Here is a 13,221-nt window from a genome sequence, read left to right on the forward strand (position 1 = left end):
AAGCATTCGAAATGTGGAGGAAACGAATATATTTTAAGACGCATGAAAAAAGAGACAAAAGTTATAGACACTATAAAGAAAATCAATCTAGAGTACTTTGGTCATATTATAATGGAAGAGAAAAATACAAAATTTTACATATTATATTACAAGGTTCAATGAGGAGTGGTATATTAATAACACTGGCCAACAATTAACAACTTTTATTTTGTAACTGACATGAAAATACCTGATCTTTACGGACTTTGCAAAGTTGAATTCGAAACGAAAGCAAAAAAAATGTAGGACGTCAGATTTTTTAGTTATGGATATTTTCAATTTTGATATTGACTTAAGTTTATCTTATTATTTATGTATAAACAAATATAAAACATATAATGCTATCGTATTCAATATTAATAAGTTAACATATTTCCACTGTTACTCCATAATTATCATTACTTTTTTTGAATCCCTTACCCCTTAGACTAAAATATGTCTAGATACCAACCACTATTACGGTTTCAACGTATGGGGTCTGTACAAAAATAATATGACTGTAACATACAAAATTTGACGTGATACAAGCTTGTCACCATATAGACTTTGAATAAGAAACGAAGTAAGTCCAAATCAGTCATCCAAATTTTAGTTACAAAATCATTGTTGGCCAGTGTAATAAGACGTATTGTATTTATCTACGGTGAGTATAATGGTGAATGTTTCACAGCATTTTAAGTGATCGCTTACACCAGCTAATGATGTGTCGTAAGTCCTGAAAATACCCAGACTTCTATATTTTCATCCTAACAGACTTCTTGATATATGTTGAAGTATCAATTAAAATCTTGATATAACAATAACTCCTTAGTAATGCAAATCTAGCATTGGTCTATGGTGAATTGTAAATATTTAGCCTATTAAAAAAAAATGCCATTGCATACGGGATTATACCATACTTTTTGTACCTATAAGTAGCTAGTATCTACTCATTGAGTAAATAAATAAAGGCTTTTATAAATAACCACTTTAGATTTCGAATCTAGCATTTGATTAAAAACAAAATAAACAAATGTCACAATCGAAGTAGGTCCAAAAACTTGGTGGTTGTAATTTTGAAAGCTCTTTATTCGTTAAGTATTAAAAAATTTAGGAGAAGCCGTAAAAGATGGAGGAAACAACTGTTGGACAAGAAGGTGAAGAGGAACAGGAACAGGAAGTTGAAGAAGTGGAGAGTGAAGAAGAAACGATCGTTTTGCAGGAAAACAAGCCCATACTTCCTTGGCTGACGCTAACAGATCGTCAAGTTGGTATAATCACTCTATAAGCGGTATTCAGTAATTCTGAATAAGACTATGCAACGAAAAATCTGCACAAAAAATATATAAGGCTAATCTTCACCCTATGTATCACACCCTTATTCAGTTTAAATATTACCTATTTTTTATACCGATTAAAAAATACTAAATACAATTGTTTTATTTTTATTTTCAAGAGAGCTGATATCAACCGGGCATTTGAGCTACTCGATCAAGCTGGCAGTGGATTGATTGACGCCTATAGTTTCAAAATTGCCATAATGGCTTTAGGTACTTAAATATAATTATTTAAGTAGTATTTAGTAATAACTTAAATACTCTTGTCAGCACACAGAACTACTGTGTACGATGATCTGCTTCATTAACTGTCTAGGTTGACGACGGTGCAATGAGTGATTGAACAGGCCAATCTCTTATCTTATTATAAAAGTATTCTGTAATTGAAGAGCAAGGATTAATTTAAAAAATATTAATTGTCAGGGTACGAGGTGACATCGGAAGAACTGAAGGCGATGATTGAAAGTGTTGGGGAAAATAGAAGTGGAAAATTATCAGTGGAAGATTTCACTACTTTAATAATGAGGAAAGTTGCTGAGAAGGATTCTGATTTCGACATCGTCAAAAGCTTCTTACATTTCGATATTGAAGATAATGGTATTTGTTTTATTTTACATTTTCGTGTTATTCTTGACTTTTTAATTTATTTAACAAATGTTATGCGTTTTAAAATAGACGAAGTATCTTTTTATTCGATGGGAATAAAGAAGTCCTGATATTTACAGAGCCTACGGCCAGTAAATTGGGTGTCATAACCGATCGCTTTATACCGCTCATCATTTGCCTGTTTACATTTTGATATCTTAATAAAGATGAAGAAGAATATGATACTCTAGGTATTTATAATGGGCTTACGACCCATCATAGGCTGGTTTATGTGTTTACTTTATACACCTGTACACTGATCATTCTATTCATGATTGATAACCACACTACTCAGATTTTTGGGACTTCATTCTAACTTTTATTGAAAATCCATATTTTCTCAGTATTTTCAAACTGCATTCGCATCTCATCTGAAACTGACAGATAGACCTGTGAAAACCTCCTGTATGCATCCCGCACTACAGTATGTCGCATTTATAAGATAAAGTGTTTCTCTGGATTACGTATTTTTATTTTCTTAAATGCAGATTACCTAACCTTGGAAAATATGAAAACTGTTGTCGAGAGGCTTGGAGAAGATTTAAATGACGAAGAAATTCTTGAAATGTTTGACGCTGCTGACGAAGATGGAGATGGTTTTGTACGTGTCAAATTACTTTGAGTTGCCAATCCTAACGTATTGATGATATTGTGCCATAATTTGTGAAAGCTGTGAAACAGTAAATCCCCCTATAACGTTGACATATGTATCCCTTTATTTAAAAAAAATTAAATAACGGGTTAATTTTTTAAATTGTGTTTTTACATTTTAACTAGTAGAAAATTACTGTAATGAGTGATTTAAAAATGAAATACAATTTGAAAACATTGACTTCCCTATAACGTCCCCTCCGATAACGCGGTACCTATCTCAGCGTTATAGGGGGGTTTACTGTATATTGGTTAGCAAAACTAAGTGTCTGAACGTAACAACTCGTTATTTAATATTTAATAAAATATCGGTAGTAACAAATCATGAAATATTTTTTCCAGGTCTCAAAGGAAGAATTCGTGAAGATGATAAAATATAAGTGTGTTTCTTTAGTGACACCTTAATACAAATAAACTAATCACACATTTGCTTTTGGTTTTATTTTCCGAATTGAAATATATTGGATAAAAGTTTTGTTGCATATTTGCTCAGTTAAATTTAATTTATTTTGAATTTGCATGCAAATACCATTAAATGTAATTGTTATTTTTTGACAACTCATCAAAGATGAAGAAGAATATGGAAGTCTGGGCATTTACGGGGCTGACGACCGTCATAGGCTGGTTTAAGTGATCACTTTACACACGTGTAACATTTACCAATTCTACCCATTATTTACAACCACACTAACTCAAATTCTTGGAAGTTCTATATATATGAACCAATTTTGAAACATTATTCTTGAATCACTAGAAATTTACGAGAGACATCTATTGGTGAGATGAAAAGAAGTTTTTTATTGAGCAGAAATTCTTTTATTGTTGTTAATGTAATTGTAATGTACATATATATCGAAATGTTTTTTTTTTACAAAATAAATACAATCTAAAGAATATGATTTCCAATCATTAATATCCATACCTACCCGTGCGATATTCAATAGATTGTTTCCGGTATATTCGCTTTTTTCTCGATTGATTCAAGATTTTCGTCGCTTTACTAGACTAGAAAGACTAAATTATTTTAAAGTTTATGTTAACTTTTAAAATTAATCACACTCCGTGTATAGGAGCTAGTAAGTATTTACGTGTATAAATTTTTATCTTTATTTTTTGACATCATTACAAGTATAAAAATGTGTTATTTATTGTTTATTTTGCCAGGAAAAATGATAATCTTTATCGGTTTACAGATACATTTAGAATTACCTACCTATCAACTTATCAGACAATGGTTATTGTATGATATCAGCGTGATAAATACCAAACTAAAAACTACATACATACGTTTATAAAAAAAGTACCTTGATGAACAGGAAAAAAACATTACAAAATTATATTGTCAAGTTTAAATTTAAATTACAATTTTGAATATTATTTCAAATAAACGAAATAGACGAAAACAACTGAAAAATTCAAATTAGATGTTGATGAGGTATTCAATGAACTTATGGAAGTTATAAAATTACTCATTATTAGTATTTTAATTTAAAGCTAGGCTCTTGTCCGTGCAATACCTTCTACAGCTCATTTGGTTGGACAGCGCTGAACTTCCTTACTATTTATAAGCAATAAAAAAATATTCCAACTCATTAAATAAATGACGTACCTATTTTCCACCGATATAATGAAAAATTTAACTTTTTATTGTACAGTGGAACTCCTCATAACGAGCACCTCTCACAATGAGTAATTCACATAGCGAGCAAAAAAATGTTGCTCCGTTAACGAGCGATATTTCGCATAACGAGTTACAGAGAAAGGGCAAGTCCCATTTTCACGACATTCACTAGCGAGCCGTGACTACCGCGCCGGGACTCAAGGTGGATAGCAACGATATTGAAGAGCTTGTGAAAGAGCACAGCCAAGAGCTGATCACCGAAGAGCTTATGGAGTTTCATCGTGCTACACAGCAAGAAATTGTGGAGGAGAGCTTATTAATGGAGGTGGGAAAAGTAGCAGAACAACTATCTTCTAGCGCAATAAGAGAAATGCTGAAAGTCTTACATTATCGTACATTAAGAAGCATCACCCTAATAAAGATGTGGCTATTCGTGCTACAAATTTATTCAATGAGGATGGTGTGACACATTTCGCAGAATTTTGAAGCGTCGGCAAACACAAATGTCTTTGGTAGTTGTAAACTCATATTTTTATTTACGTTGTTTTTAAAATTTACATAATATTCCAAATTGTTACACTCTTTAACAATTGATACGTCATTTCATTTGAATAATTATTTTCTAACCCTAATCCACACCCAATGGTGCATAGGACACTGCATCGCATTGATGCAATGGTATCTTGATCATTAACACGTTAATTAAAGGCGATCAGCCCTCCGCTTCAGGTACCGGTCCAGAGTAATATTGAATAAATATTAGAATGAAGAAATCACTTTTATTTATTTAACCTCCCTGATAATCGAACACGGGACCTCCAGAACGGTAGCCGAGCGTGCTGGATATTACACTACGGAGGCTGACAAAATTCATTTGAATAAACGTTAATAAAATATTAAAATTTGAGTATCTCGGCATGGAACGCATTATCGTATTTTACATGATGGGAAAAAAAGGGTTTCGCTTAACGAGTAAGATGCTGGAATGAATTATACTCGTTATAAGAGTCGCACGGTAATTTATTTGAAAATACGCCCCTGTTTAATACCAACCAAAGATTATATATGATACCAACCGTCAGATATCAGGGTGAACAACTTAACGCCAAAAAAACAAATATCCATTCCTTTCAAAGAACTGTCAAAAATAACTGTCAAGTTGAGACAAGTTTTCAGATGCGGAATATGTAATATAAAGTAAGATCGCCTAAAAACCAATTTCTAAAATGATTTTGAAACTGTCTAGAAAAGATTGTGAAGGCTTGGAGCCTATATTATTAGGAGTAGGGAAGCATGTCCTGGGACGCGGCCTTTCTTTACAAGTAAGTAAGGTTATTTGTTACTTTTACTGCGACCTAACTATTGGATTTCAATGTTAATATTTTAATTGATGGATTTATAAAATTAAATCAAATGATAATTACAATTGATTTACGAAATGCTGTTTTTGTTTTTACAGTGTCACGATAACAGAATATCGCGAAAACATTGTGAGTTAGAAGTTTGTGAAGATGGGGTCTCAAAACTCACTGCTGTAAGTTATTCAAATTTTAATTACGTTTAGAATGAGTAGTTTTGTAAAAAATGGCAGTGTTTAAGTTGCAGAATCTATTACGAGTACGGGTATCTAATCCCGAGTGTCTTGCCATTTTTTTAAAGATAAATATTTGTTTCTTGATTGTTTTTGCTGATTCTTAGTGGCACATTTTATAAACTTATATAAAATAAAATTAGAACTTTGTATTTAATCACTTTTATTTTAGTACTTTTTTGTTGTTGACCGATTTCGACAAGCACATCTTCAGGGATGGATATGTACTAAGCTTAAAATTAAAAAGTATTCATAGTTAGGTGAGTAGGCGGTATAAGGAGTGAGTGATTAATTTACGGGTAATGGAGGTTTTTATTATTATTATTTCCTTAGAAACCGCTTGGAAAAAGTACTGTAGAACGGAGCTACTTGAACTTTGATGTGTTACTTGAGCCTAGCACAAAAAAGATCGTGGTATCGAGGTACTTGAGCCCAGTACAAAAAAAAAATCGACTGTGGTATCGATCGAAGTATCGTGACAATAAGTGTCACCTGTCAGGGAAACAATGAATCATGTTGATACGTTCATTATTGTAGAACAAATACAGATTTAATTTTTTTTGTACTGGGCTCAAGTAACACATCAAAGTTCAAGTAGCCCCGTTCTACGGTACCAAAATAAAAGTGGTAAAAAACAAAGTGCGAATATTATTTTATAAAGGTTTATAAATATTTATGTTTTTATTAAATACACAAATATTAAAATTTCATTGATATCTCAAACATAGATAAAGAAGAATATGGAAGTCTGGGCATTTATAGGGTTTTCGTCCTGTTATTGGCTGGTTTAAGTGATACACGTGTAACATTCAATATTCTACCCATGGTTGAACAATTGCGCTACTAAAATTTTGGAAGTTGTATTTATTTTTCAATTTACACCTCAATTGTGACGCCTTTAAAAAACCTTCAAAATTAGAGAATAGGTTAGTCCTTTAAAAAAAAAGTGCAAAGTGATCACTTAACCAGCCTATGATAGGTTGTAAACCCTGTAAATACCTACACTTCCATATTCTTCTTCATTATGTTAATTTTATGTTTTTTTTTAAAAAAGAATTATGTTAATTTTATGGTTTTTTCAATTAAGTAATTTTACTAATTTTTTTCATACATAATGTGTTTTTTCCAACATACTAGATGCACATCAACCCGTGTTTCCACTATTCCACTTCATCAGAAAAATCTTTGGCCATTTTGAAGAAAGGAGACATTGTAATTTTGAATGCCGGCGAATCATTTGGATTTCTACCCGATGCCTTTCAATATTCCATCTCTTTTACCGAGGACAGTACGGATAAACAAAACGGTGCTGGCGAAAGTGAAAATACAGATGAGTATTTTGATAAACGCACTGAAGAGATGGATGAGACGCAAAAAGTGATCCCGGCTGGTAAAAGTGGTATTCCAGAAGAGGTTGCCGCAAATGCGGGTGATAATGACTTGAGTGATGATGGAATAGCGTTTGGAGGAGACGATGACTTCACAGAAGAGGCTCTAGACAGAAATGCCCCTTCGCCATCATTACTAGGTTAGTTTTTCCCCATCAAGTTTGAATTTAAATGCACACCACCTGCTCGGCTGTCCAAACTTAAAACACAGTAAGGGACATTTTTTGTAGTATGTTTTTTTTTGCATTTTTGGACTAAGTAGAATCTACTTAGTCCAAAAATGCAAAAAAAAACCTACTACAAAAAAAGTCCCTTACTGTGTTTTGAGTTTGGACAGCCAACTACCTGCTGTCATAAAAGTAGGTTTTTTGTTTTTTTTGTTGATGGGAATTGCATTTTTTATTTATTTCACACAATGGATTTTAAGAAATACTGGTATTTACTAAGCAAAACTTAAATTAAAAATGGATAGATACCACAAAGTGACTGCTGAGTTATTTGATGAAAATTAACAAGGAATTAAAAAAAAAGCTTATCACTAGACAGTTTTTAAAAAATACTACAATTGTGTAATAGAAAATATTGACCTTATTGTTTAGAAGGGGTACCTCCAAGTGCTCTAGAACCTAACGCGAGTAATGCGGATGAATGTGGTGATGAGGACGATGAGTCTTGCTCGAATGCTAAACGTCCCCGTCCCAACACTCCCACTTCGCCGCAGGATGTTAAACCCAATATAGCTGATCTGCAGGTTTGTCCTTTTCGTAATTATTACAGGTAGTGATCACTTTGTTTTGCCACCACTTTGGTTTTAACACCTCATTATTTTATGGCCCTTTAGTTAACACCTCATTATTTTATGGCCACTTTGGTTAACACCTCATTATTTTATGGCCACTTTGGTTAACACCTCATTATTTTATGGCCACTTTGGTTAACACCTCATTATTTTATGGCCACTTTGGTTAACACCTCATTATTTTATGGTCACTTTGGTTAACACCTCATTATTTTATGGCCACTTTGGTTAACAACCTCATTATTTTATGGCCACTTTGGTTAACAACCTCATTGCTAATAGATCTAGCCAAAGAATGAATATTTTATTAGAAATCCCTTTTTGTAAATCCAGACTTGCGCAAAGACACTCATTTTTCATAGCTCCAAAACTGTTCAACTTATTCCACAAAGACTATTTGTTAGATGTTGATTACCTAAGTTTGTGTAGATTAAATATTTTGCTTAGATTGTTTATTGAAGAGATAGTTCTAAGCTCCTTTTTCTTGTAGTACATGCTCGCTAACTTTTTACTTTTTCATCTTTTTAAGTTTTTAATTTTATTTAAAAAATATAATAATAATTTTTGTTTTCTGATAGTCAAGTATTTTCTGTATTTTATATTAACACTATTATTCTCGTTCTACTTATAATACGTATACCCTTATACCCTTTACTATGACATAAATAATATTGTATACCCACACACAGGCCATGCCTTTGTGGGATCTTTTTTTGTATTTATATTTATATTTTATTCATATTTTTTTGTATTTGTGGGTTCGATTCCCGCCAATTGCAAAATAAATTCAAGAAATGTTCATTATTTATTGGTCTGGGTGTTTGTATTTTATTTTATGTATTTTTCACATATACCTTCCACTTCCTAACTATCCTACCTGCAGACAAGCCTCTAAAATAGAGGCTCAGCGGGTTATACATTTAAAAAATGTAAATAAAAACTGCAGTTAGTGATTGTTTCATTTTCAATTTGTAATTGTAACATTTGTAATCTACAATAACTATTAAGAAAACCACATTGTTTAATAGTTATTTTAGATTACAAATGTTTTATTTAATGAGAATTTTGGTTTAAAATAACATTGTTTACCAGGAAAACAAAGTTTCATAATAAATAAAATAATAATAAAACCCTTATCTGCACCCCAATAGTGCATAGGGCACTGCCTCATATAAATGCGGTGTTACCTTAATCGTTTACACATGAAAGAAAGGTGATCAGCCCTCCGCTTCAGGTACCAGTCCAGGGTAGTATTGAATAAATATTCAAGTGAAAAAATCCCTTAAATATATTTTACCCCCCTTGGGAATCGAACCCGGGACCTCCAGAATGGTAGCCCAGTATACTGACCATTACACTATGGAGGCGGACATATATTCATGAGTTTCATATATTCATGTAAATTTCATTTCAGGCTAACATAGATGCACAGCCTGCTACGTCCAGTGTAAAAACTGAAGTAGACGTCTCGGCTAAAGTGAAGGATGAACCGGATGATTCTGGTAAACCCGATGGCGCTGCCGGCGGCTCTGCAGATCCTCCGTCCCCTGCCGCTAACAGAACCAAGTGCTCATTCGGTGCCTCCTGTTATCGGTGAGAGTTTACACCATTGTGTAAGAATTTAACCCATCCGCACATCAGCTTTTTTTTTAAACCTTTCCCTTACAGTGCTAAAAACTACCGCGTGTACCGGTGATATGTATTTTGTACAGCATATGAAAATGTGGTTTAAAAACGGGAAAAATGTTAATACTCCTAAATGTTGCTTTTATTGACCATAGCTGATGTTGAAATGTAACAATTTTATAATTTTAGATCTGGTAAGTATTTGAAGACGAGAAAAAAATACATCGCAAGTAGCCGCAACAGCTTGCGTAGCGACACGACCGCCGGGTAAGACGATCTGCGCACTACTGACACAGTAAACACGCTACGAAATGCGCATAAACGCAAAGCACATCCACGCACGCACACATTGAAAAACTTTGTGTGTCGGTGATTTTATTCCTGATTTTTTTCACAAATTATTTATTTCCGTCGCTGAAAATGAATTGCTTTATAAAATAATACTTTTCATGTAATACTTAATTATATTAGGGAGGAATACAAAACTTCTGAGCCCGTATCTATTATATTTTATATCGATATTCTCATTTTAAATGTCGAGTTGTAGTAAATACATATCACCGGGAGGGGAAGATTAAATGTGTTTCAAATATACTAATTGAATGTATCCCCAAAAGTAAATCAGTTGTCCTCGCCCAGAGGGGAGTTTCTACAAAATGTCTAATCTATAAACAAAAAGGTAAATAAGTTATTGGGTGGCATTGTGCAGAAAGAATTCCCAGCACTTGGCGGAGTACTGCCACCCCGGCGACCCGGAGTGGACGGCCCCCGTGCCCTGCCAGTGGGGCGCCGCCTGCTACCGGCTCAACCCGCAGCACCGGGCCATGTTCTCCCACCCCGGCCCGCCCGTGCCCCGCCCTCCGCCCCCACAACCAGGTAAATTACCCAGCAATACTTGACTCCGCCGTTAGGTCACCTCTTCATTCATATGTTTGCCTGGTGTTCCCCTTGGAAAAATGGCATTATTAGTTCAACTACAATTATTACATTCTGAATATTATTAGTTAAGTAAATGCTTTGTGTAATTTATATTTGAATTGCTAACTTTGTGATTTTCCATTTTATAAAAAAATGTAACTTTGGTTTAAATCACTGTAAATATTTTATGATAGCTAAATTATAATGTCTACCGGTTATAACTTTGTCTACCGGCTTCTTAATCAGTCTTGATGAAGAAGCAATTAGCTTCGAAACCGGTAGACATTATAATTAAGTTATAATAAAATATTTATACATAGTTATTTTAAAACAAAGTTACATTTTAATTATATTTACTTTGTGGTTAGTCATTTTTACTTTCATATTTTTTTTTTACATAAATATGAATGATATTGGTATATAACCACTCCTCTATATGTAGGCCTCTTCCCCTTTTTTCCATTTCCTCTGGTCGATTGTTGCTTGCAGCCAGTTTTTACCCCCCACAGTTACTATATCATTCTGACCATCTCTTTTGGGGTTTTCCGACATCTCTTTTGTTCTCCCAAGGTCTCCATCGTAAAATTCTTGGGGTCCATCTGTTCCAAATGTCGTGCCCATTGCTATTTAAGTTTTGCCACGTGATCCATGATATCCTCTACTTAATTTATTTTCCTGGTATCTATTTGGAAAGTAGTCTGCTAATATTATGCCAGTCCATTTAGTAATGTGCATGTTGTAATTAGAAAAGTAACAGATGTTCAGTCAGTCGTGTTGGGTTGCAGGAGCCATTCCGAGAGTAATGCGGGTGGAGAGAAATGGAATGGTGTTTAACATCACAGCTTATGCTGTCAACTTTTACGACGACCATTTCGAAGTGCAGGATTACGACGGAGATAGCGTAGATTACGATTATGAGTTTTAACAATGTGCATACATTTTACTTTAATCATGTTATTACGTGTAAATACATGCCATTATTTATTGTGATTTTTGCTGGTATTATACCAAGTGATTTTTTTTTAATACGAAGTTTTTCATAAAAATTTGTTATGCCTAGATAGGAAACTGATTTTTGGAAATGTAATATTGTTTCACAAAGTATTATACTAAATTTATATATATATATATTTTAAACGTTAGTGTTTAAGTAAAATAAAAAAAGCATTTATCTCTTTTTAATCGTGTGTAATTTTACAAATTTTAAATTTGGTGGAGGTGCATTTTTCCACTATTATTATGTACAATGGTGAAAGTTACAGTGTATGAAGTAATCATTTAAAACCAGCCAGCGACGTGTCGTATGCCCTGTCAATACTTAGACTTCCATATTCCCATCTTAAAAAACTCCTTCATCTATGTAGACATATTCATAAAATCTTGAATCTTTTTCTAAAGAAATTGCTATTTTCATTGACATTTCCGCATATTCATTTAAAAGTATAGCATAATTTTGTATTTATGTATTCAAAAACTGTTGGGAATAAAGATTTAAGTATATTTTTAGACCTTTTTAAGTTATTACCTTAAAAACAGGTGACGGTAAAAAGCAGGGTAGACCGACCAGAAATGTGAGGAGGAAAAAGCGACCCAGCTATAGTGGGTCTGATTCGGAGGACGAATATGACATGGAGGATCCATTCCTGGACGATGGCAGCACCGATGAGTACAACCCTGACTCCGATTCCTGGTCCTCGGGACAGTCCGAGGAGGAGTCCAAGGATGAAGACTCTCAGAACACCAAGAGAACTAATCGGAGACTGCTCAGAGAGGCAAAGAAATTCACAGGTAAGAAGTGAGTGTATAGGACACCGCAATGAGTATCCGTTACAAAAATAGGAAATTATTACCAGTCTGACAATGTCCCAAAAGAGATGAAACCGCTTATTGGTCTGTAAAACCAAGTGGATTAAATAGCAATGTACTTTCACCAAGCATTATCACTGATTCAATTTCTTTCTTTAACTGTCTGCATTCGTAGTGTAGTGGGTTTTGCTAACATGCTGGAGGTGCCAGGTTCAATTTCCAGATGGGTTGAAATAAATAAAATGCGATTTTTGATAACAATATTTATATAATATTACCCTGGGCTTTGCCTTCATATAATTGACAACCAAGTTAACACTGCATTGATACGATGCAGTAACCTATGGATAAGGATAAGAAGAATTATGATTTTAAAATGTCATAAATTTAGACTATGATAATTCAAATAGTGACATGGTTTAAACATTTTTACAAAATTCTCTTACCAAACTTAAAAATATATTTTGATTAAAATTAAAAATTAAATTTAAATAACTGTCAACAAACATACAAATTACTTAAACATCATCGCATGTCAGCTTGTACATTCGGAAAATCAATGAAGAAATTAAAAAATGCCTTTAAAAAAAAATGAAAATAAGAATTGATTTTATACACCTGTTGTGAACAAAAATTAGATGCACCATAAATTAAATAACATCCAGATCACAAGTGCAATTGTACTGTAAAAATATGTCATTTCATATTTTATAATAAATTTAAAATGTGTTTATTTAAGACAATGTGATACTGCACAAGTATTAAAGTTTCCTACTTGTATTAATGATACAAAAAATTACAGTAAAAGCTTTTTAATTCAA

At 33.2% G+C, this 13,221-nt stretch overlaps 2 protein-coding genes across 4 annotated transcripts; both read left to right on the forward strand.

The window, feature by feature from the left end:
• The first annotated feature begins 1,065 nt into the window (after window positions 1–1,065).
• On the forward strand, window positions 1,066–3,080 carry LOC148308739 (uncharacterized). The gene is made up of 5 exons (XM_088261296.1): window positions 1,066–1,285; window positions 1,475–1,568; window positions 1,779–1,952; window positions 2,489–2,601; window positions 2,994–3,080. Exons 1-5 carry the CDS (start codon window positions 1,148–1,150, stop codon window positions 3,054–3,056), a joined length of 582 nt encoding a protein of 193 aa, XP_088117422.1. The 5' UTR covers window positions 1,066–1,147; the 3' UTR covers window positions 3,057–3,080.
• A 2,299-nt stretch (window positions 3,081–5,379) lies between these two features.
• LOC148308740 (uncharacterized) lies at window positions 5,380–12,992 on the forward strand. Of its 3 annotated transcripts, none has more exons than XM_088261277.1 (7): window positions 5,380–5,594; window positions 5,732–5,806; window positions 7,001–7,391; window positions 7,851–8,002; window positions 9,465–9,643; window positions 10,386–10,552; window positions 11,380–12,881. In XM_088261277.1, the coding sequence occupies exons 1-7, from the start codon at window positions 5,499–5,501 to the stop codon at window positions 11,517–11,519; spliced, it is 1,200 nt and encodes a 399-aa protein (XP_088117403.1). In that variant the 5' UTR covers window positions 5,380–5,498; the 3' UTR covers window positions 11,520–12,881. The 3 variants fall into 3 exon arrangements, with proteins under 3 accessions (XP_088117403.1, XP_088117402.1, XP_088117401.1); XM_088261276.1 differs by having other exon boundaries at window positions 5,396–5,594; window positions 12,131–12,992; XM_088261275.1 differs by having other exon boundaries at window positions 5,410–5,594; window positions 12,113–12,528.
• The last annotated feature ends 229 nt before the right edge of the window (window positions 12,993–13,221 follow it).

Source organism: Brachycentrus maculatus, unplaced genomic scaffold, assembly GCF_059751285.1.
Source record: "Brachycentrus maculatus isolate JH-2025_06_01 unplaced genomic scaffold, ASM5975128v1 h1tg000152l, whole genome shotgun sequence".
Taxonomy (NCBI): Eukaryota; Metazoa; Arthropoda; class Insecta; order Trichoptera; family Brachycentridae; genus Brachycentrus; species Brachycentrus maculatus.

Coding starts and splice junctions, on each gene's coding strand:
- LOC148308740 (XM_088261275.1), top strand. CDS start 5,499: ATGATTTTGAAACTGTCTAGAAAAGATTGTGAAGGCTTGGAGCCTATA. Junction 5,595..5,731: donor GACGCGGCCTTTCTTTACAA/GTAAGTAAGGTT, acceptor TTGTTTTTACAG/TGTCACGATAACAGAATATC. Junction 7,392..7,850: donor CCCTTCGCCATCATTACTAG/GTTAGTTTTTCC, acceptor CTTATTGTTTAG/AAGGGGTACCTCCAAGTGCT.
- LOC148308739 (XM_088261296.1), top strand. CDS start 1,148: ATGGAGGAAACAACTGTTGGACAAGAAGGTGAAGAGGAACAGGAACAG. Junction 1,953..2,488: donor TTTCGATATTGAAGATAATG/GTATTTGTTTTA, acceptor TCTTAAATGCAG/ATTACCTAACCTTGGAAAAT. Junction 2,602..2,993: donor ACGAAGATGGAGATGGTTTT/GTACGTGTCAAA, acceptor TATTTTTTCCAG/GTCTCAAAGGAAGAATTCGT.